The sequence below is a fragment of the Danio rerio genome, chromosome 21, assembly GCF_049306965.1.
Source record: "Danio rerio strain Tuebingen ecotype United States chromosome 21, GRCz12tu, whole genome shotgun sequence".
Classification (NCBI taxonomy): Eukaryota; Metazoa; Chordata; class Actinopteri; order Cypriniformes; family Danionidae; genus Danio; species Danio rerio.
Genome location: NC_133196.1, coordinates 43,553,428 through 43,580,605, shown reverse-complemented (window position 1 = coordinate 43,580,605; position 27,178 = coordinate 43,553,428). Strand labels below are relative to the sequence as shown.

Below are 27,178 nucleotides of genomic sequence, written 5' to 3'. Positions count from 1 at the left end.
TTGGTGGTTTATTATGCTGTGACAAGCATTGAAAAGTAAAGGGACTAAGCCAAAGCAAAAGTTATTATAAAGTTAGCACATTATTATTAATTATCGAGAAGAAATCTGATAAAGAGCTACTGGGGAAAGGAAAGAGCAGAGAGATCAGACTGGGTGCTCGTTTGAGATTGTGGGGGCAGGAAGCTGCAGATAGTCACAGTAATGATTTTGCGTGACTGTGACTGGTAATAGACAATGCAAATTTATTTTTGATTATGGGTTTGCTAATAAAAACACACAGCTTATCTATTTCAGTAATTACCTGAACCTTACAACAGCCATATTTGTGTGTCAAAAAGACAGTCTTTAGGACAAATATAAAAAAAATTGTCATGAATTTCGCCTGTCAGTTTCTCCTCTTAATGATGCACTTTGAGAGATGTTACCAGGGAAATCGCCTGCACAACATCATCTAGTCGTTAGATATATAAGACACACACACAAACACGCGCACACACACACATACTATACGTTGTTTCCTTCGTGACACAGACTGTATTTAAGGGGTCTTCTGAATAAGTTTCATCGCACACAGGAAGATGCCAGAGTGACAACACCGACTGACTCTACGCAGTTCGAGACTCAAGAAACAACAGAATTGACTTGTGTTATTAGTGACTGTTATGTACAGTATTGACTACATTTCACTTCATATTTTAATGTAAGGTCAGTTGAATTACTTCCACATACCATTGAAATGCCTTTCTATGCATTTAAGAATCTGAACCTTGATGGTGTGTGTTTAAATTATGTCTGAAGCATAATATTATGTGTTATTAGAAGTATTTAATATATTAATATGTAAAGGAAAAAGATGTATTCGGAGAATTGCATGTATCACTAAACATGTAGCAAATTATGGAACCTTTAGGGAAAAAAAAGCATCTAGTTTTCAAACTGTGTAAACAATATTTAATCACATTTGACTGATAAACACATGTAATGCGATTACATTACTTGCTCTTTCTTTGTAATAACATGTTCAACTCTTGTTTTTTTTTTTTTTTACAGTGCATATAAGTTGTCCAGGTCAGGATCTGCACGGCTGTGTATCACCAGGATGAACACCAGCGGCTCGGTGGAATATTTCATCCTGGATGGGCTCAAGGATAAAATCGTGCTTCCCATCTTCTTCACCGTCTACGTTTCTGTTCTGAGTGGAAACAGCATGATCATATACCTTGTTAGAACTGACCCAAAACTCGACACTCCTATGTATTTTTTCCTTCACAACTTGTCCTTTTCTGATATTGTGTACACGTCAGTAACCATTCCTAAAATGCTGTCAGTTTTCCTTACAGGGGACAAGACCATTTCCAAAACCGGATGTTTTATGCAGATACAATTTGTTCTCTGGATGGGACTGACAGGCCGCGGTTTGCTGACCGCGATGGCGTTTGACCGCTACGTAGCAATCTGTAACCCTCTACGGTACACGACTATCATGACCAGAAAGCTGTGTGTTCTGTTGATATTTGCTTCATGGACTTATGGGGCACTTATAGTTCTGCCCCCAGTTATTTGGGCAACTCAGCTGCCGTACTGCGGACCTAATGTTGTTAAGCACATGTTCTGCGATCACTCTTCAGTTCTGACCCTCGCCTGTGTCGACACCACCAGAAATAGCTTTTTCGCTCTTGCACTTGCCCTAATTGGACTTCTCCTCACATTCCTTCTCATCTTAATTTCATATGTGTATATTGGGAAAGCTATGAGAAGGATGAGCATGGCACAGAAGCTTAAAGCCGGGGCGACTTGTGTGTCACACTTGATAGTGGTGTTTATCTCATACTGTTCTGCCTTCTTTGTGTACATCTCATACAGAGTGTCTAAATTTGACCCTGAAGTCCGCATAATGATTGCTTTGCTGTATTCCGTCCTGACACCCCTGCTGAACCCCATCATTTACAGCTTGAGGAATAAAGAGCTGCAAGATGCAATGAAGAGAGCATTTTGTAAATGTGCCGTTCGTTCAGAAGTCGCTAGGAAAACAGTTCCTTCTGTCGCTTAGAATGAACATCAATCTGGAAATTGCAATGAAATTTTGTCAGCTGAAAACTTATTGAACAAGGACAATTGGATAGTTGCAGTGTATGAAAGAAACTTCGAAACCTTTCAGATGAGCACTGTTGCAAACACACCATCATTGCTATGTGACAAACGTGCATCACGTTCATTTGATCTATGTTAAAATGATGTAATCCAAATGGTTTGGACTATTATATACAATTAACATGCATCTAATTGAAAAATAGGACATGTGTAATACATTATTCTTTCACTACAAAAATATAATGTCAGAACTGTATGCTTAATTTGGAAATATGCGTCAGTTATTACACAGATGCAGCTGTTTTGTAATATGCACATGACAAGCATCTAAAAACGATACTGTTAAACATATTGTGCTTTCACTGGGAACATGAGAAATATTCAGCTGAGGAATAATAATGAAGCATGTCTAGCACTGTCTTCCACAATCTGACGAACACAAATGAGAAAGATTAAACCAGGCCATAGGAAAACCAATGGCCCAACATACTGTGGTACTAATAAGGAATACTTCATAATTTTTACATGTGTTTCACCCATGTTTTGAATTATGTATTACACATAATTTTTTGTCATGTCTTAAAGCTGAAGGAAATGTTTTGCGTTTAATAAAAAATGCACTGGTTACTTTTGCATTATTATTATTATTATTATTATTATGAATATTATTATTGTTTTTAGTTATGCAAGTGTTGTACAAATATAACAATGTTGCAAATGTATACACATATATGGATTGTCAGAGCACACTTGTAAAATATACAATACACATTATATACGGTGCTGTTATACGGTGTAAATTCAAAGTTTTGATTTGTTATTAATTATTATATCCAGTGTATGTTTGCCAGAATTGTAAAATTTCTAATATATATATATATATATATATATATATATATATATACAGTTGAAGTCAGAAATATTAGCCCCAATTGATTTTTTTTCTTCTTTTTAAAATATTTTCCAAATGATGAGCAGAGCAAGGAAATGTTCACATTATGTCTGACAATATTTTTTCTTTTGGAGAAAGTCTTTTTTGTTTTATATCGACTAGAATAAAAGCAGTTTTTATTTTTTTTAAACAACATTTTTAGAACAAAATTATTAGCCTCTTCACGCTATTTTTTTCTCTCGATAGTCCAGAACAAACCATCGTTACACAATGACTTGCCTAATAAACCTAACCTGCCTAGTTAACCTAAATAACCTAGTTAAGCCTTTAAATGTCACTTTAAGCTGTATAAAAGTGTCTTGAAAAATATCTAGTCAAATATTATTTACTGTCATCATGGAAAAGATAAAATAAATCAGTTATTAGAAATGAGTTATTAAAACTATTTTATTTAGAAATGTGTTAAACAAATCTGCTCTACGTTAAACAAAAATTGGGAAAAAAATAAACAAGCACTTTAGGGGAGCTAATAATTCTGACTTCAACTATATATATATATATGCTTTGTTTTCATGTAGAAAATGTTGTACAAAATAAACTCTGCATACAATTTAATTCTGTATGCTTCTTTTACTCAGACCCCATCATATCCTACCGCCCACACACACACACACACACGCACACATTTTCACAGCATCACAACTAATCAAATATTTGTTTGTATTGACCATATTAGAACATGAATGTCGACTTCTTAAATAGACACTTAAAACTGTTTCTTATAGGTTGACACATTTCTTAAGCAGTAAGATGCTGGCAATAATTGATGTGGAATCAGCGTAAAGATAAACTGACCACTTATAGTGCATAATGGCAAAATTCCAGCGAATCACCAGTTGTTAAAAAAAAGAAGAAAAAAAAACATGTGATGACAGTCAGAGGATTTGCAGTTATTAACAGGTCATGATAGAAAAATTTGGGCAGGACACTGGGGTTACATTCCCACTCGTTACATAAAGTTTAGTGGGATTTTTAATGACCAGAGAGTCACAAACTACAAAATACAGCAGCCAGAAATGCATCAAAATAAAATACTATATTTTAAAAATACAAAATACTTTTATAAGGGAGCATATAAAATATTTACAGTGGTTCACCTAGATGTAAGATTCTCATTCTAAAGTGTGCTCACATTCCTTGAGACTAAATTGACTTACTACAGGAGAGATTTTCCAAATATTTCCATTAATATATGTTCAGTAATGCTTTGAAAAAAAAATCTCCACATGCCAGACTGGCTTACAAGTGAGATTTAATCATATTTTAAATTTATATAAATATGCAAATATGTATGCAAATAATCTAGAAAAACATTTAACAGTAAATGTACAGTAAATCATCCTACTGTAATATTACGATTTTAAAGGATGTAGCACATTACCAAAGGCCAGACAGACTTTACTACACTTGAGTTTTATTCATATTTCTATTCATATAAATATACAGTATGCAAATATTGAAAACAAATGTTTACAGTAAGCCACCCTACTGTAATTTCATGATTTTAAAGGGTGTGGTACATTCACACAGGCCAAACTGACTTACTACAGGGGAAATTTTACTCATATTTCCATCCATAAATTCACAATACACAGATATTGAGGAAAAATGTTTATAGTAAATCACCCTACTGTAATTTTATGACTTTAAAAGGTGTAGTGCAATCATATAGGCTAGACTGACTTAATACAGGTGAAAATTTAGCCATATTTTCATTCATATTATTACAGTACACAATTATTGAAGACATTTTTTTACAGTAAAATTACTCTTCTGTACTTTTATGATTTTGAAGGGTGTAGTACATTCATATAGGCTAAACCGACTTACTACGGGTGAGAGTTTACCCATATTTTCATTCATATTTTTACAGTACATAATTATTGGAGAAAAATATTTACAGTAAATCACCTTACTGTAATTTAAAGATTTTTAACGGTGTAGTACATGCATACAGGCCAGACTAACGTGCTACAGGTGAAATTTTACCCATATTTTCATCCATATCTTTACAGTACACAAATATTGAATAAAAATATGTACAGTAAATCACCCTACTGTAATGTTATGATTTTAAAGGGTCTAGTACATTCATGTTGGCTAGATTGACTTACTACAAATGAGAGTTTACCCATATTTTCATTCATAATTGTACAGTACATAAATATTGAAGAAAAATGCTTACAGTAAATCACCCTATGTAATTCTATGACTTTAAAGCAGGGGTGTCCAAACTTTTTGGGCCGAGGGCCAGATGCAAAAAAACAAACGTTGTCTCGGGCCAAATTTTACATACATCACACAGACACGCATATATATATATATATATATATATATATATATATATATATATATATATATATATATATATATATATATATATATATATATATATATATATATATATATATATATATATATAAATACAGTTGAAGTCAGAATTGTTAGCCCCCCTAAATTATTAGCCCCCGTTTATTTTTTTCCCCAATTTCTGTTTAACGAAGAGAAGATTTTTTTCCACACATTTCTAAACATATTAGTTTTAGTAACTCATTTCTAATAACTGATTTATTTTATCTTTGCCATGATGACAGTAAATAATATTTGACTGGATATTTTTAAGACACTTCTATACAGCTTAAAGTGACATTTAAAGGCTTAACTAGGTTAACTAAGTTAACTTGTTAAGTTAAGGTAATTAGGCAAGTTATTTTATTACAATGGTTTGTTCTGAAGACTTAAGGGGCTAATAATTTTGACCTTAAAATGGTTCATAAAAAAAATTTAAACCGCTTTTTATTCTAGCCGAAATAAAACAAAAGTCTTTCTCCAAAAGAAAAATATTATCAGACATACTGTAAAAATGTCATTGCTCTGTTAAACATCATTTGGGAAATCAAAGAGGGGCTAATAATTCAGACTTCAACTGTGTGTAGATAGATAGATAGATAGATAGATAGATAGATAGATAGATAGATAGATAGATAGATAGATAGATAGATAGATAGATAGATAGATAGATAGATAGATAGATAGATAGATAGATAGATAGATAGATAGATAGATAGATAGATAGATTGACAGACATACCGACAGACAGACAGGCAGACAGATATATAGATCATAACAAGAACTGCTGCTTAATTGAATGCATGTAATAGCGACACCCGGTGGTTATTTTTTGAATTACGTTCATTTTTGTATAGCGGGCCAGATTCTATTGATATTTATAAAAAGCCTCGCGGGCCGCCACAAAACTGATTGCGGGCCGCAGATGGCCCGCGGGCCGTAGTTTGGACATGCCTGCTTTAAAGGGTGTAGTACATTCATACAGGCCAAACCAATTTACTACAGGTGAAATTTTAGATATATTTTCATTCATAATTTTACATTACGCAAATATTGAAGAAAAACATTTACAGTAAATTACCCTAGAGTAATTTTATGAATTTGAAGTGTGTAGTAGATTTATACAGGCCAGACTGATTTACTACAGGTGAGATTTTACCCATATATTAATTCGTATTATTAAAGTACACAAATATTGAAAAAAATATTTACAGTAATATACTGTATTGTATTTTTAATATTTTAAAGGGTGTAGAACAATCATTTAGACCAGACTGACTTACTACAGGTGAAATTTTACCCATATTTTCATTCATATTTTTACAGTACACAAATACAAAAAAAATAATTACAGTAAATCACCCTACAGTAATTTTATGATTTTAAAGGGTGTAGTACATTGATTTAAACAAGACTGACTTACCAAAGGTAAGATTTTACCAATATTTTAATTCATATTTTACAGTACACAAATATTTTTGAAAAATATTTACTGTAAATCACCTTACTGTAATTTTATGATTTTAAAGGGTGTAGTACAATCACAGAGACCTCACTGACTCACTACAAGTAAGATTTTACCCATATTTTCATTCATAATTTTACAGTGCACAAATATTGAAGAAAAATATTTACAGTAAATTACTGTATTTTAATTTGAGGATTTTGGACCACACTTTTTAATAATATCTGATGCACGTATCTTTTTACATAATAAAAATAAAACAAGTCCCTCAAATATCACAGGCATTACAATTATTTTTGAATGCTGAAAAAAAAGAAAAAAAATGAAATTCATCTTTCTAATGTCTCAGATGTTTGTGGAATTAAGTTCAAGCAAACCATTAAATATTTAGGTATTATTACAAGCAATAAATCTTCTGAAAGGGTAAAAAAAAACTTCAACTGTACGTGTTTAAAGAAAGTAAAACCAAGTAAAACTGTATTCTGTAAAACCTTCTGTTGATGGTATATGTTGATCACGTTATGTGCAATTTCGTGTTGGTTGGGATGAACACTGTGTACACTGTTTCTGTGGGAAAAATACAGTAAAATATATTTGGTACCGTGTATTTGTGTGTTCTGTGTAAAAACAATATTCTGAAAATTTTACAATGCACTTATGTAGGCCTGTACTGTCTGTAGTAAGTGTAACACTGAACAAAAAAAGCTTACAGTAAGTCATTATGATGAATGGTCAGAAGAAGTGGTCAGTGTTTTACATTAAGCACATGAGTGATCACCTGGTTCTTCTTAATCTTCTAATACTCTATTGATGTGATGGCCTGTGTGTGTCATTTGAAAACAAAATACCATTTTGAGAAGAATCACATGGTTTTAAATCTAAAGATTCATTTTGCAGGAGAATTGAAGGGTTTTGCCCAATGTGTGTGTGTATGTGTGTGTGTGTGTTTTGATTTGTGTGTAGAGTTCTGACAATATGAGACATGCTTTCAATAAATGTGTGTAAACAATTGGGAAAAACTTAAAAAATGAAAAAAGAAAGCATATTTCGGTCATACACTTTCCATACACAGGCAGAAAAAAATCCTTAATAGGTTTAAGGAATGGAGAATATAGAGAAAGATAAACAACTAAAAAACGTGGGTAGGCAGTGAACCAGTTATGAACCAGATGAGCTCTGATTTCTAAATTGCAATTCTGTGTGACAGTTGTTTACCTATGTGATGAGCTAGTATGCAAAGTAGGGCAACTGATTTTACAATGTTGACATACAAGTTCCTTGTGAAACACAAAAGATTTTCTGCATGAAAATTGTGCCAAATACAGAGAATTAATTGTGTGTAGTGCTTTATAAAAAAGTGTTTTAAACCTGCAATTTGAGTGTAAAGCAGGAATTGTGCTTGTAATTTAACAGGATTGGTTCAGGGGGTTGGTGCATCAGTTACATGTTGTAGTCATTGTGTATGAAGTACAAGTAACTGTGTGTAAACAAAAAAACTGGGTCACACTTTACAATAAGGTTCATTAGTTATTGTTAATGCATTTACTAACATGAACAAACAATAATCAATACATTTACTACTGTATTTGTTCATGTTAGTTAACGTTCGTTAATGAAAATACAGTTGTTCATTGTTAGTTCATGTTAACTCATGGTGCATTAACTAATGTTATCAAGCATGGACTTGGATGTTAATAATGCATTAGTAAATGTTCAATTATGATTAATAAATGCTGTACATGTGTTGTTCATGATTAGTTCATGTTAGTAAATGCATTAACTAATGAACCTTATTGTAAAGTGTTACCAATAATATTAGTACAGTTTTGATGAAATAAGAATGATTAAAATAAAATTAAAATTAACTAAATCATTAATCTTAGAAAATCATATTAAACATAGCAGGGAAAATATGTTATTAATAGTTGCATTGCAAAAAAAAAAAAGAATAATGTTTATTTACAAATAGATATAGCAATTTTCATAATACATCAAATAATAATCTTTGTATCCTACAAGAATTTCAACAGCTAGATTAGATTAAATTTACAGATTTCTTTTAAACAGAAAACATTTTTTCTCCTACAAACTTTAATTAGAAAAGCAATACAAATCTATACAGAATTAACTTTTTTTCTCCACCACAGATTAGTCATTTTTTGTCTAATCTCTTTGGTCTGTAAACCATACACTAAAGGATTTAATCCAGGTGGTATAATATGAAACATTATACTAGCTAGTTTCCTGTTGTCTGAGTATTCAGGAAAACGATGGAGAAAAGTCATGGTGGCTCCAGAAAAGAACATGATTAAATAAACAGCTAAATGAGTGCTGCAAGTTTTTACAGCTTTGCTGTTGAGTGCTTTGCTTTTGCTTGTTTTGCATACCGCAGCAATTTTGACGTATGTTATAAATATAGAAACTGCTGAAAAGCAGAGCACAGCCACAGTGTAAACAATTCCATAAATATTATTTATGACCACACTTTCACAGGACAGTTTAAAAAGAGAGGCATTGTCACAGAAAGGGTTTTCAATTTTCGATCTGCAGTGAGAGAGGCGTATAGTCAGGCCTAACATAATTGTCACAAGAAGAATAGCCAACCCCCAGGCTGATGCTGAGAGCTTAATAACCATCTTATTGGTCATTATAGCCGAATATCTAAGTGGATTACATATAGCCACATATCTGTCGAAGGCCATAATTATCAGCACATAATGGCATGCTGCTATGAATATATGTACAAAATATGCTTGAGTAACACACTCCATGTATGTGATATAACGTTCTGAAGTATCCTTTAAAATGTCTAGCATTAAGCGAGGCATGATGACGGTAGTGCCTATTATATCATTTAAAGGCAAATTACAGAATAGAAAATGCATAGGATGATGAAGATTCTTCTCAGTCGATATTAGAACTATAAGTCCGATGTTGGAGACCATTGTAAAAACATAAGCCAGGAGAAGAAGAATGAAGACAGGATAGGTGGACTGAGGTGTAACTCTGAATCCCTCCACTAGAAGAATGCTGTGTCTGAATGTCTCGTTTAAGTCCATGATCAATTCTTCACAAAACCTGACAGAAGGGAAAAATTGCATTTAATAAAAAAGCATTTGAAATAAATAAACGCAATCAAAAGCGTATCATGATTAACTAACCACATGTGTATACATACTTGTACTTACAACTGATCGCGTTCACCAGTTCAACTCTGTTGTTTTCAATGTAATAAAAGGGATAATAGTCTACAGCAAAACATACTTCTTTGAAGAAAAATGTGCTTGCCCTCACCTTTAAATAAGTGGTTCAAGTGTGTTGCTATGATCCTAATCATCCCAAAGGACTCCCATCCACTTGGAACATGGTTACTGTCAGTATAAACCTTTTACATGACATTATACAGTAAACAGCATGCTAAAACCTAGCTTACTCTTTTCTATTATTATTATAGCATACTTCTAAGGAGGACTTATCACTGCTGTGATTTGAATAATAATTACGCATTTTGGAAGCTTTATACAAATATTGGTGGCATATATAGGAAAGTATATTTTGATATGAACACTTATCTTTAGAGCCATTTATAAAGTAGCGAGTTCACTTAAAAAAAATACGTTTGTTTTCATTTCACAAGTATGAAACACACAGATACTCTGTGAAACATATCAACAGGAAAATTAAGAATGTAAGCTCCATCTATTAGTCCTATGACGGAACTAACAGTATGGCTGATGGTGAAATGCATGTAAGCCTTTTTAGCACATATGAAAAGAAATATTTTCATTTGTTAAAATTAATTTTAATATGTTTCCAACTCTGGGCTCAGAATATTCTCGTGTCAGAATACACTTTTGCTAATTTGCTAATAAGAGCCTGCACTCGCCACCCACTGGGAGATCTTAGGCTAGCCTTAATAGGACCCATTTAGGACTAGCACAGGCTTGTTTGCAGGGTATATAACCTGTTGAATTATTAAACCACTCATATTTCAATCCAAGGCATCCTAGTTAGACCCTAGTACCAAAATGACAGACTTAGCAAAATTTTAAGGACTGCATGAGAGATGGCTGAATTAAAGTTTTTGGTAACACTTTACAATAAGATTCATTAGTTAATGCATTTACTAACATGAACTAATCATGAACAACACATGTACAGCATTTATTAATCATAATTGAACATTTACTAATGCATTATTAACATTCAAGTCCATGCTTGTTAACATTAGTTAATGCACCATGAGTTAACATGAACTAACAATGAACTACTGTATTTTCATTAACTAACGTTTATTATCATGAATAAATAATGTTGTAAATGTATTGTTCATTGTCTGTTTATGTTAGTAAATGCATTAATTAACATTAACTAATGAACCTTTTTGTAAAGTGTGACCAAGTTTTTTTTTCAAAATCAACTTAATATCGAACCCCAGATTTATGCCCACAGTACTGTATAAAACTATACATTTGTGCGCTCATCCATGTAACAAATGTCCAACTGAAGGCAAGCTTTGAAACACAAATAACAAACACATGCTGTAAACATTACTCCTGGCATGGCTTGGCTTGTCAAAACAAGAAAACTTACATAAAGTATGGTTACACAAACAATGCTACAGGAGAAACATATGAAAAATAAGGGGTATACATATCTCGGACTAAGGGGGTACTCACACTATGTACAGTTGCCTCGAACCGGGCCAAAGCACGCTTGTCCCCCCTCCTGTCTTCACCGACGGCCCGCACTCACATTACAATCGGGCCTGGGCAAGCTTAAGTCATCGATCAGCACAGTGGAGATTTCTCTAGTTATATAGTTTAAGTCGTTTGATATGCAGTGACATGCAGTCAAATATTTCGCCAAACAGTCCTTAGGGATGCGGGGACACGCAGTCAGATATTTTGCAGAACAGATCCGCCACTTTTGCCGCTCATAAACAATCATAAAGCCCTCGTGCTGCAGGAATGAGGAGGTTTGCTGAAGGTGCACAGCTGTCATGCAGTGAAGGGTTTGCGTATTTAATAAACTTGTATTCATTGAACAGTAAAATTGATTAATAAATCCATATGAAACAGTCCCTCAAAAGTCACGTCTTGGTTTCAGTTTCGGGCTTTGGTGCATTTTGCACTCATACTACAAGCGTACTGCGCCAAAGCCCAGGTGAACCGCGCTCAGTCCCACCTCTTTCAACCGGGCCAGGGCCAGCCAAGTAAACCGTGCCTGAGCCTGATTCAGCGCACTCACACTTCTCAAACGATCCGGGAAACGGGTCTGGGCACAGTTCGGATAGCATAGTATGAGTACGCCCTAAAAGTGCACGAAAAGACACAACCAATGAGAAAAAAGACACATGACTAGGACAACCAATGAGGAACAAGACATGAGGCTAAATCATCTTTTAAAAATATGACATTCGAACAAAACTGTTAACAAAGCTGGAAACAGGAAGATGAGATTAAACTACAAAATAAAAGACAAGAGAACATGACACAACTTAAAATGTACCTCTTTATCTCAAATAAGGTGTTGGTTATTGGCCAGTGTTCCATTGTAAATAATTCACAAAAAGGTAATAATGTTGTCCATAAGTGCAGTAGAATAGTTTACATGGCTTAAGTTTTGCATTTATTAGTTCTACCATCTGTCCTGTTCCTTGGCAATGAGAGTATTTACTCAGATCTTTTTTTTATACAAACGGATTACACAAATTACAGGAGACAATTAATGTACAAAAACACAATGAAACAAATTTAAGGTCAAACGTAACATTCAAGTCAGCCAACTAGAACCAGAGCTGTGTATGAGAATGCACATGTGTGCATAATTTTTGCCAAGGAAGAATGTAACTAGTGGAACATACAGTAAAGTACAACATAAAAAAACAAACCGGTATAATAAAAGAGGGAAATATCAATGGTGGTAATAATAATAATCATAGTAATAATAATAATAAAAAAATAATAATAATGTGATAAGATTGAAGAAAAGATGGGTAAGAAAAAAGCAGACTATAGAGAGAGGAAGAAGAGGTGAGGGGACGAGAGAGATGGAAGATAAATTAATTCATCAAGAATAATTTGGGGTGGAAAAGAGAAGAAATAGATGAATCAAAAGGAATAAGTTTTACATTCATATTTTCGTATATTTTAAGTATTTGATAAGGTTTTTGATATACTCAGATTTTAATAAACTAATATATAGCAATGAGGCTATATAATTTTACTTAATAGTTCTAAATGAGTCTTATTGTCTTGCATATAATTGTCATATATATATATATATATATATATATATATATATATATATATATATATATATATATATATATATATATATATATATATATATATATATTTAAAGCTCATCAGTAAGTGTACAAAAAAACTATTTTATTATTTTATTACATTATTATTTGCATAATATCAAAGATTGCTGCTTTTAAAAATTTGAAAGATAATATAAAGTCTTAACTTGTACCCTAGTTTATACACAAACATAATCTACAGAAAGCATATAAACATAAAATGAAGACTATATATATATATATATATATATATATATATATATATATATATATATATATATATATATATATATATATATATATATACACACACACACACACACAATACAGTAAGGTATATTTAAGATGATCTTTCATGTTGTTTCAGTTTTATAAGTTTTAGAATATTAAGGATTTACCTTTTTTCTACCCCAAAATTTTACAAACTTCTGTCTTATCTCTTTGGTTTGTAAACCATATACTAAAGGATTTAAACCTGGGGGTACGATATGAAACATTATACTAGCTAGCTTTCTGGTGTCAGAATATTCAGGAACACGATGGAGAAATATAAAACTGGCACAAGAAATAAACATGATTAAATAAACAGCTATATGAGTGCTGCATGTTTTTATGGCTTTGCTGTTGAGTGATTTGTTTTTACTGGTTATGCATACAGAAGCAATCTTGCCATACGTTATAAATAATGAACCAAGCGACAAGGTAAAAACAATCACAGTATAAACCATTCCAAAGATATTATTGATAATCACACTTTCACAGGACAGTTTAAACAATGAGGCGTTGTCACAAAAAGGGTTTTCAATGTAAGATCTGCAGCGAGACAAGCGTATAGTGAGACCTAACAGAATGGACACTATAAATATTGACAGTCCCCAGGCTGATGCTGAAAGTTTGACCACCATTTTATTGGTCATTATAGCTGAATATCTGAGTGGATTACAAATAGCCACGTATCTGTCAAAGGCCATGATCATCAGCACATAATGACATGCTACAGCAAATACATGGACAAAATAAGCTTGAACAACACACTCCGCATATGATATATAACGCTCTGAGCTCTCCCTTAACATGTCTTGCATTAAGCGTGGCAAAATTACATTTGTACCAATTATATCATTCAATGGCAAATTACAAAACAGAAAATGCATAGGATGATGCAGATTCTTCTCAGTTGAGATGAGAACTATAAGTCCAATGTTGGAGACCATTATAAACACATAAACCAAAAGGAGAAGGATGAAAACAGGATAGGAAGACTGAGGTGCAACTTTCAGTCCCTCCACAAGAAGAATGTTGTTTGTAATTGTCAGATTATCCATTGGCTGCTATGTACACTTTTGGGTAGAAAAACATACAGACTATTAATCACATTGTCATTAACAACCTATAATTTAATATTACTGCATCAAAGTACATCAAATGTTTATATATATATATATATATATATATATATATATATATATATATATATATATATATATATATATATGAGTGCTTGCATTTTTAAAATATATTTTTAGTTTGTTTTTCTGTATGTAAATCTTTATAGATTGTTCATAAATACAAAAATAACTTGTATTATCACTACACAGTAAACTGAGCAGCAAAAGAATAAAAAAAAACATTTTAATTATTGCAGCAAAATTGATGATTTGTAAAAACAATACTTACTTTACACGCTGTTACTATAAAGGCTGATGACTCAAGTTTCTAGTTGTTCAACGACGTTTTCTGTCCTCCAGCTTTTATTTAGTAGTTTTAAGGGGTTTATGTGACGTTGCTTTCTTCCCAGAGGAGAACACTGGCAGCTCTTATTTACATGGTCAACCAGCAAATTACACTGTGATAATGACTGTTATTAATATTTTGATAATTCAAAGTCATACAATCTCATGATTATCAGTACTCATTTCAGTTTGTTGTTTAAATCAAAACAAATGTAGACATATTTTACAAATTCTAATTCAAAATAGGAATATTAGGGATTTAAAGTGACACGTCAGCTGAAAATATACGTGAATATGTGATGATTCAAGCTGGTTCAGGCATCAATTGCAATACGTGTTTTAAAGAGCAGAGGGTGCTGAAGATTTATTTAGTGACATTGCTGCATAGACACGATAGCAGCAAGCAAGATAACAAACAGTTGCTGAATGCAATGGGCAAGTGTAGTGGTGAGTATAATTGTAATAATGGGCCTGATGTAAAGCCATTTCAGACAGGCAAAGGATTGAGATAAACAGTAGGCACTCAGTGAATACAGAATATCAGAGATGATGTAATAAAATAAATAAAACAGTTGGGATGTCCAATACCAGAGTTTTACTGAGGCTGTTTACATTGGACAGCTGATTCACAAACACATTCATATTGTTCATTCAAACAGACAAAAAGAAGCCATTAATGTACTAATTGTATTTATAACTAAACTAATTGCATTTATTAGACAACATACTTTGCAGATAGTGTGAGAAGATTTAATAAATAATTTTACTTGTGCTGGAACATTCGCTATTCAGTTTACATATAACATATATTGTAAATGTATACTCATAGTACCATCAACGTAAAAATAAATTCATTATTGCTGAAATAAACTAAATAAAAAAGTGAATATATATATATATATATATATATATATATATATATATATATATATATATATATATATATATATATATACATATATATATATATATATATATATATATATATATATATATATATATATATATATATATATATATTTATTTATTTATTTTTTTTTTTTTATTTTTTTTTTTCCTTACCGTACGTTCACACCGAAAGCGGCGAGAGCGTCAAAGTAGCCGGAAGTCATTCATTTTCAATGAGAGCCGGCGGCGATACGCGGCGATAAGCGGCGATAAGCAGCGATGAGCAGCGCGACGCGTCTTCGCCGGCGTGAGCGTCGAGGAGAGTTGAAATGAAGTCAACTTTATGGTAATGAGCTATGACGCGGTTCGGCGGCAAGCAATCAGAATGAAGACTTGATAGCAGTTCAGAGAACACAGACCTGTAAACTTTGGTTCCGACCACAGTTGTTCCCAAGGGTTTGATTATTGCGGTCGCCGGATTTCCAATTATTTACAATTTTTTCCTACAGGAACATACATTAAATAAGTTACTGGCGAGTTACTGATGTTCATTAATGTTATATATTTATCTTAAAAAAGCGGGAATCTCACGCGATGTGACAGTACAAAACAGTACTGCTGCTTCAGGATATTTCAGACGTATGGACACATATTGGATAAAAAGAGCAAAGCCACACCACACGCAACTTTATCTTCCATTGTTGTATGAATTTGGTAAGAAGTGCGCAACATTTTCACGCTAGAAACATGTTTTATGCAGGAATGTAACTGATATGCTGCAATGGCTCCTTTAAATATGAGATCAATGTAGCGAGTTTTGACGCTCTCGCCGCAGGAGCTGAAGGCAGAGAGCGTTGTCGCCAGGGCGGCAAGAGCGACCTTGGATGCTCTCGCCGCTTTCGGTGTGAACGTACGGTTATAAAAATAGATTACTCCTGTTCTTAATAACTCAAACATCATTTTCAAACTCAGAAAGCAGTTCAGTATTGAAAGAGAAACATTTGGACACATGCCCAATACTTTAATAGTCTTAAATCACAATGTGCAATGTCCATCAATGTAAATTGGAACTACAATACACTGCATTGCAGAAAGGCAGAAGTGAAAGGACATAATTGTGAAAAGGGTCTATTAAAGTGCGGGGTGAGTCAGCACTTATGGGAGATGGACCTCTGCTGGTGAATAACTGGGATCAAACTGTTGACAGAGCCCCCACCACCATATGAGCAGCTCCAAAAGCAAGGGTCTTCCTCAGAACCAAGGGGTCAATTTTTATGGATGCAGCGAGTGAAATTCTTTAATAAGGGAGAGAATGTCCATCTGACTTACCCAGTATTGTTCTTCAGGATCCCTCCCAGCCCACTAAGTATTCAAGTGTTCTTGTCCTTCATCTGGAATTCAGAATGTTGTAAAACTGATTCACCTCCCTGCCTTTGATGATAATGGGCTATGGGGTCTAAACGCTGGCTGCCAAATCCCAGGCTGGACCAGCACATAGTTCGCCTGTGGATCTTGAATGGAGCCACAAACCTGGGGATGAGTGTCTTCCAAGGTAGTTGTAAGCAAAGGACAACCAAAGACATTGACCAGGAGTGTATTCTGGATTTGGGAGGATTCTGGATTAATTTTGTAAGTGAATATGAGCTGAATTCCATTTAGCTTCGTTCCTTTGCAGTCACACACTGAAAAGGGGGGAGACCTGTAGAAGGCTTGCGCAATGAGTTCTGAATATATTTCTGCCCACATTGGAAAGCAGCTCTGATTTGATCTTTCTGTCTGAGCATTTGATTGTCTATGGTAACCTGATGTAAGATTGATGTTTGCTTTGAATTGCGTAAGAAAGCTGTCAATACCCTTGAGGTGAAAAGGTCCTCGATCTGAGACAATGTCATCAAAAAGTCCACAAAAATGAAAAAAAAAAAAAAAAAAAAAAAGTGAAATATTAATATACTTAGATGTTCCACTGTTTCAAATATTAATGGGAGTTTGTAAGTGGTATGAGGTGGCATGCCTTAAATAACCTGTTTATTATTGTCAGAATCATGGTGTTTGTAGATTGCCCAACACAGGAAACAATATTTCAAAGAGAATTCTAAAATGTTCGAGTGACTGAGTGGCTGGTCCAAATAATTTTGGCCTATTTTTGTGCTGTGGCAGATGGCAGGGAAGTTATGAATAAAAAAATTTACCTCATTCATAATCACAGTTTTACCTGTGGTTACACTGAAGGGATGTTTCAATTTTTATCACATACAATTAGTGTTATTAGTGTTTTTTAATAGGTAACACATTTACTTTTTAATTTATATATATATATATATATATATATATATATATATATATATATATATATATATATATATATACGTACAATGATTAGCTCACAGAAAAAACCTCAAAGTGCCAAGCTAGAGATCTAGGCGGGACTAAATTTTGAATCCCGCTCCCGCCCGCTCCCTCCAGGTTTTAGCCTGAACCCGACCGCTCCCGCTTATATTCAGCATTTGTTGTCCCGCTGCCCGACCCGCCCCGATTTCTACCCGCCGCACCCGATTCCGCTAAAGAGCAGAGGGGAGAACAAAATCAAAATCTCCCCAGCTATACAGAGTCCAGATAGCCTAAAACAAGCTGTCTGTATAAACACACACACACACACACACACACACACACACACACACACACACACACACACACACTGCAATGAACAAACAAGCTAAACACAGCATCGCACTGTTTCAGTCACATACATAATTTTACATACGCGTGCTCGCTCGCTTGGGAGTCGGGAGCGATATAGCTAGATGGCCTGCGGCCAGCCCAAATTAAACCTGTTACCGACCGCTCCAGCGATTTATTCAGAAATTTATTCCTGCACCGCAGAAATCTGGTCGGGTCCCGCGGCTGCAGAATGCAGACCTCTGAACCAGGCTACAGTTTAACTTTGTAGATTTTTTATTTTTATTTTTTTAAATAAGACAAATTAAAATGTAAACAACTTATATAAAAACATCACATAATGTAAGTAAGATTTTATTCAATAAGCATATGTGAATTACTTAATTCTGACAAAAATGTCAGATAGAATCTTATAATTATAAGGTGACTTTATGTCCTGTTCCTGAACAATTCTTACAATCTAATTCGTACAATTTACTATGACTTGCTCATCCCCCAATGACGGTAGGGTTTAGGGGTGGGGTTAGGTGCCACGCCTCCTTTTTAAAATCGTACAATTTTCATACAGATTAGCCACTTAACTGACTAAACGTAAAATACTTACGTTTTCTCGTGAGATCAGGCTGGATAGACATGTGAAACATGACATTCAAGTCAGCCAAGTACAACCAGAACTGTGTGAGAGTGCACATGTATGCATCATTTCCCACATTATCAAGTGTGGAAGAGTATAACTTGTGGAACATACTATACATAAAAATAGAGGGTATAATTTAATGGTGGTTATAATAATAATATTAATAATAATAAAATGACAGGAAAAAGCGGGACTGTAGAGAGAGGAAGAGGGAGTAGGGGTGTGGGAGATAGAGAGAGAAGAAAGATAAATTAATACATCAAGAATAACGGTGTGAAAAAGTGAAAAATGAAAAAAATCAAAAGTATTAAATTAACATTTTGTTATATTTTAAATATTTGATTAGGATTTTGATATACTCCGTTTTTAAGAAAGTAGTATATAGTAATGAGGCAATTGATGAGTGAATTATTAAAAAACCCTGTTGGCTTTTGCTTGTTAACTGTTTAACTTGCCAGATTATTTAATATAATGTATTTCACACAATGAGTCTGAACATGTCTAACTGTCTTATTTAAACATATATACATGTTAAATAATTTAATTGCACTTTAAAGGTCATCAGTAAGTGTACAAGCTACTTTATTGTTTCCCAAATAAAATAAAGTGCATAATTTCAAAAATTTTCAATATTTTAAAGAATAATATAAAGACTTAACATGTACCCTAGCTGAACCTTAAAATAAAGATGCTATAAATAATAACAAAATAGTCAAAATTCATTATATCTAATTTTCCACAGCTAAAAGCCTTTTAGTTTATACACAAGCGTAAATGACAAAAAAAGCATATAAACATAAAATAAAGACAATATATATATATATAGCACACATAAGATACATTTTTGAAGAGGAAAATATATGTATTTAAAAATATTAATACAATACAGTAAGGTATTTTTAAAATGATTTTATATGTTGTTTCAGTATTATAAATCAAACATTCACCTATTTTCTGCACAAATATTTTACAAACTTCTGTCTTATCTCTTTGGTCTGGAAACCATATACTAAAGGATTTAAACCTGGGGGTACAATATGAAACATTATACTAGCTAGCTTTCTGGTGTCAGAATATTCAGGAACACGATGGAGAAATATAAAACTGGCACAAGAAATAAACATGATTAAATAAACAGCTATATGAGTGCTGCATGTTTTTATGGCTTTGCTGTTGAGTGATTTGTTTTTACTGGTTATGCATACAGAAGCAATCTTGCCATACGTTACAAATAATGAACCAAGCGACAAGGTAAAAACAATCACAGAATAAACCATTCCAAAGATATTATTGATAATCACACTTTCACAGGACAGTTTAAACAACGAGGCGTTGTCACAAAAAGGGTTTTCAATGTAAGATCTGCAGCGAGACAAGCGTATAGTGAGACCTAACAGAATGGACACCATAAATATTGACAGTCCCCAGGCTGATGCTGAAAGTTTGACCACCATTTTATTGGTCATAATAGCCGTGTATCGCAGTGGATTACATATAGCCACGTATCTGTCAAAGGCCATGATAATCAACACATAATGACAAGCTATTGCAAATAGATGTACAAAATAAGCTTGAACAACACACTCCGCATATGATATATAACGCTCTGAGCTGTCCCTTAACATGTCTTGCATTAAGCGTGGCAAAATGACATTTGTACCAATTATATCATTCAGTGGCAAATTACAAAACAGAAAATGCATAGGATGATGTAGATTCTTCTCAGTTGAGATGAGAACTATAAGTCCAATGTTGGAGACCATTATAAACACATAAACCAGAAGGAGAAGGATGAAAACAGGATAGGAAGACTGAGGTGCAACTTTCAGTCCCTCCACAAGGAGAGTATAGTTTGTGATTGTCAGATTATCCATTGGCTGCTCTGTACACTTTTGTGTAGAGAAACAAACAGACTATTATTTGAGACTAAAATATGAATTGCATGTCAAATTATGTGTATTTTTTTCGTTTGTTTTTCTATATGTATATCTGTATATATGGTTCATAAATACAAAAAGAACAATTTTATCACTACACAGTAAACTGAAAAATAAAAGAACTAAGAAACTTTTATTTTTTATTTTTATGGCAGCAAAATTTATCGCCTGTTTAACCAATACTTACATCACATGCTGTTACTATAAAGACTGATGAGTCAAGATTTTAGATGCTTAGTGAAGAACTGTTTTCTGTCCTCCAGCTTTTATTTGGTAATTTTAAAGGCGTTTATGTGACGACGTTGCTTTCTTCCCAGAGGAGAACACTGGCAGCTCCTAATGACATAATCACAACAACCACCAAATTACATTGTATATTGTATATGAGTATTTTTTGATGAATTAATATTTTTACAATACCAAAATTATTAAATGGCGACATGGTGGCTCAGTGGTTAGCACTCACAGTAAGAAGGTCGCTGGTTCAATTGGGTTTCCTACAGGTGCTTCGGTTTTCCACCCACAGTCCAAAACAAGGCTGTATATGTTTGTGTGTGTTAATGGGGTTCAGGTGCGATGTAATCACCAGTAGGTACATTGGTTATGGGAATAGACTTTTTTCACATGACGTCATTGTCAAGGAACACAGGTGGACACAACTGCAGGTTAGACAAGGTTATTTATTTATTTAAATATATATTTATTTATTTTTTTCAATAGAACAGTGGTACTGGTATCTCGTAACAATATGTACAGCAGATTTTATTACATTCTGAAAAAACGTATATAGATGCTTCAAAGCAGAAAAAAAATAGAAGGAGATTATAAAACCCATTGAGAAAGACATAGTTATTGAGTATTTTCAAGGAAAATCAAGGAAAATCAGAAGAAGGACCAAATGCGCCAGGACACCTCAGATCTTTGATGTAGATCATAAGTCAGTTTTTTTTCCAGCGGTAGGAGTCTGATTGCCAGACTCAGCCACATATTGACTGAAGGTGTCTGCGCAGTTGACCACAATAACAATATACATTTTTTGGCCAAATATTTACAAAATTTCAATACACATTCTTTGTCATGATCAAGACAGTTCCGATGTATAATTCAGAAGGTATACCTTTGGGGACAAAGCAAAAGTCTTTCCATTCATTCATTCATTCATTTTCTTGTCGGTTTAGTCCCTTTATTAATAGGGGGTCGCCACAGCGGAATGAACCGCCAACTTATCCAGCAAGTTTTTACGTAGCAGATGCTCTTCTAGCCGCAACTAATCTCTGGGAAACATCCACACACAGATTCACACACATACACACTTATACACTAAGGACAATTTAGCCTACCCAATTCACCTGTACTGCATGTCTTCGGACTGTGGGGGAAACTGGAGCACCCGGAGGAAACCCAAGTGAACACAGGGGGAACATGCAAACTCCACACAGAAATCCCAACTGACCCAGCCGAGGCTCGAACCAGCTTTCTTCTTGCTGTGAGGCGACAGCACTACCCACTTATCCAATTAACTCTTTTATGTGATTAGGTTTTCAAACTGATAAGAGAGTAGATAAATACGTATATGCACAGGTATCAATCTGCTAGGTGAATATACTAAACATTTAAAGCTGAATCCCTGGTACAAAGTCAAGAATAGATTGAATAAAAGAGCATTGTATTTGACTTTTGATCATCATTTGGTTTAAAGGTTCATACAAAGGTGCCTATACAGTACATTATTGGAATTAAAGCAGTTACATATTTAACAGATCAAGAGAGTGAAAATAAACTATTTTCTAAAATAAACTAAAATAAAAGTAATATCATCACTAAATGATTAAACATTTCAAGAATATTTTTTATTTTTATTTTACTTCATTGGTATTTTATTAATATTTTTAATTTTTTTAAAAAAATAAAACAAAATTGTTTAAATCACAGGTGTCAAACTCAGTTTCAAAAGGGCCGCAGCTCTTTACAGTTTAGTTCCAACCCTAATTAAACACACCTGATCAAACTAATTGAGTCCTTCAAGCTTGTTTGAAACTTACAGGTAAGTGTGTTGGAGCAGGTTTGGAACTAAACTGTGCAGGGCTTCGCCCCTCCAGGAATTGAGTTTGACACCCCTGGTTTAAATAATTTTCACAGTAGCTCTCAGAAAACCAGTCAGCTATATATACACTACATTCTTATGTTCATGCAGACAAAATATGATTTTTCTGTTTAGATTTGATTTATAATTCATTTTAAATTAACTTTTTATTATTTTATTATTAACTTTATTTCTGGTCCAAAATTTGACAAGTTTTTGTCTTATTTCTTTGGTTTGTAAACCATATACTAAAGGATTCAGTCCTGGTGGCACTATATGAAACATTATACTAGCGAGTTTCCTATTGTCAGAATATTCCGGAAAACGATGGAGGAAAACCATGGTGGCACAAGAAGCAAACATGATTATATAAACAGCTATATGAGTGCCGCATGTTTTTATGGCTTTGCTGTTGAGTGCTTTGTTTTTGCTGGTTATACATACAGCGGCAATCTTGGTATATGTTATAAATACAGATCCAAGAGAGAAGGTGAAGACAATAACAGTATAAATTAAGCCAAACACATTATTAATGGACACATTTTCACAGGACAGTTTAAACAACGAGGCGTTGTCACAGAAAGGGTTTTCAATTTTATATCTGCAGCGAGACAAGCGTATAGTGAGACCTAACATTATCGACACAATGAACACTGACAGTCCCCAGGCAGATACTGAAAGTTTGACCACCATTTTATTGGTCATTATAGCTGAATATCTGAGTGGATTACAAATAGCCACGTATCTGTCAAAGGCCATGATCATCAACACATAGTGGCTTGCTGCTGCAAATATGTGCACAAAATAAGCTTGAACAACACACTCCACATATGTGATATAGCGCTCTGAAGCTTCCCTTAAAATGTCTTGCAGTAAGCGTGGCAACATGACGGTGGTCCCTAGTATATCATTCAGTGGCAAATTACAAAACAGAAAATGCATAGGGTGATGCAGATTCTTCTCCGTCGAGATCAGAATTATTAGTCCAATGTTACATCCCATTGCAAATATATAAACCAAGAGAAGCAGGACAAAAACGGGATAGGAAGACTGAGGTGTAACTTTTAGTCCTTCCACAAGTAGAATGTTGTTTGTAATTGTCAGGTTATCCATTGGTTGCTGTATACAAACCTGTAACAAACAGTACTGTCACCATAATTAATAGTAATCCTTAAAATACTGTGCTGGAAATAAACATTACAACTAACAAATTCAACACATGCTTGAACCCCTAAATATTACTGCTATAAGTAAAATTATATTGTAACATCATGAATTCTGTTCTTAATTTCCTAAGAATAAACAATCAAACCAAAAATGATACAGACACTCTTTACATAAATTACCAAAATAATTTAAAATTACTGTTAGTATGACAATATTTACACAACTATCAATACTTTGTTGGGTCACTTTTCCCCCCTTAAAAAACATCTTGTAGTAGACCTGAACCTCATTATTTTACCATACTCACTGCAGCAGTTTTTCCAGCTCCTGTTGGTTTTCTTCCAGTGTGGGATAAAGGTTTGCTAATAGAATGTCACAGTTTACTTTATTTTGCTACTCCAAAAAACATAAATTAAATTGTGTCCTGCACCCACTAGTAAAACATATCTCTGATGTCTGAATATTTTTTGGTTTGATGCTACATATATATTTTTTTGCTGTTTGATCAGCTTAATAACCCCTAATGATCGGCTAATGATTGCTCAGCATCTAAATAGCATCTTAAAATTGATCAAGATTCTTGATTACTTCACAGGTCAAGTTGCCAGGTGATTACCTTGAAGCCTATTCTGTCAGTATTCAGAGAAGAATAAATGTCAGCTTATTTTTCACTGAAAGATATTTACATGCTTTTGCCTTTAAATATATATTGCAGTTCAAAGATATTTCCCTGATGTTGCCATCACCCAAGAGGGGAATGACATATCCAACTTGTTGCCATGAACACGGACATGTTTCAAAATGATTTTGTTTTGTTAAGATAGTCCTTGCCCTAGTTAACTGTAGGGATTGCGGTTATTTTTCATTCTTATTATGTATGGTAATTAGCAGTTTATTTTGCTGTGGTGACCTTTTAGAGATCAGGGAAGCTGAAGAAAAAGTAAGTAATGAGGCAACAGACATGTGTACTGTGATTTTTTTAAAAGGGAAAGGTGCCAATAAACTTCATAAGACTCATCTGTTTATGCAGATGTTAATATTTGATTCCTGCATGTGTTTTCAAATATATTAAATACAAAAAATATAACTTTATATACATCTTGGTCAGCCTCTTTTTTGATTATAAGTTATCCTATTTTTCATCCAAAACACACTTCAGGAGTATGCATAAAGATAACTATATAACCCACTCTACAACTTCATCTGAGAAGACTGTAAAATAACAAGGAATCTCCTCTTATCCTATCCTCAAGTTTAAAATTTAAATTGAGGTGAAAAGATTTCCAAGACTAATGCTTCACCCATTATCATTCTGGTTAAGTCTGTAACGTATGTTCCCTGAATAGAGAACAGAGATGTGTGTCTGTAATGAACAGACATTTGGGAGAGCGTTAGACGACCAATCACTCTGAAGATTAAGAAATGGGCCAATAAGTGAAGTTTTTAAACTAATTTCGAGAGGAGCATGTGATATAATTGACTGCAGCTGGTCGCCTATCTACACTCATTAGTTAGCCAATCAGATCTGTCCTAACTTACTATAAATAGCCTAGCTAGATATTACTCCTTTATCTTCGTTTTCCGAAGAAACCCCCCATCCACCCCCTTTCTCCTCCTTTACTCCTTTACAAAAGGGGAGCTCTCGAGGACCACCTGATCTCGTACTCCCCTCACATGCTCTATGGACCTGGGCTCAACTATCTCCGAGCTCAGGGTTCTCTCCCTGGACAGGATGCCAAACCTACTAACAGTTGTCAAGCAATATCTAAGTGTGAACTCTTGAAATTGCCAATTGAATTGGCGGAGCCTGGCTCCACAGCTGATCCTAATCAGCTATCAACTCTATATCAGTCAGCTGCTGGAGTCAGCTCACTAGAATTTTGCCTGCTGAAGAGCCAATCACTCATCTCCTAGCTGGAGACTCAGGTGCTGTGGCAGTGAAGACACACGTCTCTATTCGGGAAAGCTAAGCCTATCATGCTCCTGATGTGCAGTTTGCCAAGCGTAGCGTGAGCGAAGTGACATCACCAAAAGTGCAACCTTTCAACGTCCCCTAGGCCCAAAATATTACCATTACATGGGAATGATAAGAATTTAGATAATAAATGTGTCATAAATATGATTTTACCTAGCTAATATAGACTACGGATTTTAGAAATACAACAGTATGTTGGGAATCATGCCAGTCCCCGAAGGGGGGAGGATGCTGCAGAGACCACCTGCTACCATGAGGGGAGACTTGATGGTAATAGAGCATATGGACAAGCCCTAATGAGGGAGAGTGCTACATATGATAAGCTGGTTAGGGGTAAAGGAAGACACGGGTCCGCGTGAAAAGCGGGAACAAACAGTGGTAAATAATGCATATAGCAACACCAAAACAGAGGAATGCACATAGCTCGCACCGAACCTCAGTATGCGGGTAAACCAGATGGGACTCCTCCGCTGAGTCAGGTGCTGGGGGCCTCGGAGGAATTCTCTAGGGTTCATCTAAAAAGGGAAACTTACTAGTAAAATAGAGAATGTGCATGCATCTCCGGGTTAGGGAGCCTGGAAGCAAGCATGTTAGGGAGCAAACATTTATTGACACCGAACTTAATTACGGGGGTAACCAGTAATCGAAACTGACTCCACCCGAGGATATAATCTCGAGTATGTGTTAGGTGCCCGCAGCTCTACATAATCTGTTAAGAGGCGCTGCATATTCACGCTGAAACAGAGGCACCACTTTTTAGATTATTATTGTTATTATTATTATATAAGTGTGCTCCCTCTCCCGGGGTACACAGCTCGCTCTGGCACATGAAGCGAGGGTGATACCATAAACTAAAAATTGGACCAACCTCTACTTTGACAAAGCACTTCCCTTCTACTGATCACAACAGAAAAG

At 34.2% G+C, this 27,178-nt stretch overlaps 3 protein-coding genes and 2 pseudogenes across 4 annotated transcripts; 1 reads left to right on the top strand and 4 right to left on the bottom strand.

Annotated features, from left to right (window-relative positions):
• Positions 1–292: 292 nt before the first annotated feature.
• Positions 293–2,719, top strand: or6at1 (odorant receptor, family 6, subfamily AT, member 1). Of its 2 annotated transcripts, none has more exons than XM_009295661.4 (2): positions 293–705; positions 1,051–2,719. In XM_009295661.4, exon 2 carries the CDS (start codon positions 1,100–1,102, stop codon positions 2,048–2,050), a length of 951 nt encoding a protein of 316 aa, XP_009293936.1. In that variant the 5' UTR covers positions 293–705; positions 1,051–1,099; the 3' UTR covers positions 2,051–2,719. The 2 variants fall into 2 exon arrangements, with proteins under 2 accessions (XP_009293936.1, XP_009293935.1); XM_009295660.4 differs by having other exon boundaries at positions 475–700; positions 1,051–2,119.
• Positions 8,988–9,916, bottom strand: or115-3p (odorant receptor, family F, subfamily 115, member 3, pseudogene; annotated as a pseudogene).
• Positions 13,534–15,049, bottom strand: or70a14 (olfactory receptor, family 70, subfamily A, member 14). The gene is made up of 2 exons (XM_009295659.3): positions 14,845–15,049; positions 13,534–14,507 (listed from the first exon to the last, which is right to left on the bottom strand). The coding sequence occupies exon 2, from the start codon at positions 14,490–14,492 to the stop codon at positions 13,554–13,556; it is 939 nt and encodes a 312-aa protein (XP_009293934.1). The 5' UTR covers positions 14,493–14,507; positions 14,845–15,049; the 3' UTR covers positions 13,534–13,553.
• Positions 15,050–19,947: 4,898 nt separating this feature from the next.
• On the bottom strand, positions 19,948–21,250 carry or70a1 (odorant receptor, family 70, subfamily A, member 1). Its single transcript, XM_001923131.6, has 2 exons — positions 21,226–21,250; positions 19,948–20,990 (listed from the first exon to the last, which is right to left on the bottom strand). Exon 2 carries the CDS (start codon positions 20,973–20,975, stop codon positions 20,049–20,051), a length of 927 nt encoding a protein of 308 aa, XP_001923166.3. The 5' UTR covers positions 20,976–20,990; positions 21,226–21,250; the 3' UTR covers positions 19,948–20,048.
• Positions 23,281–24,234, bottom strand: or115-4p (odorant receptor, family F, subfamily 115, member 4, pseudogene; annotated as a pseudogene).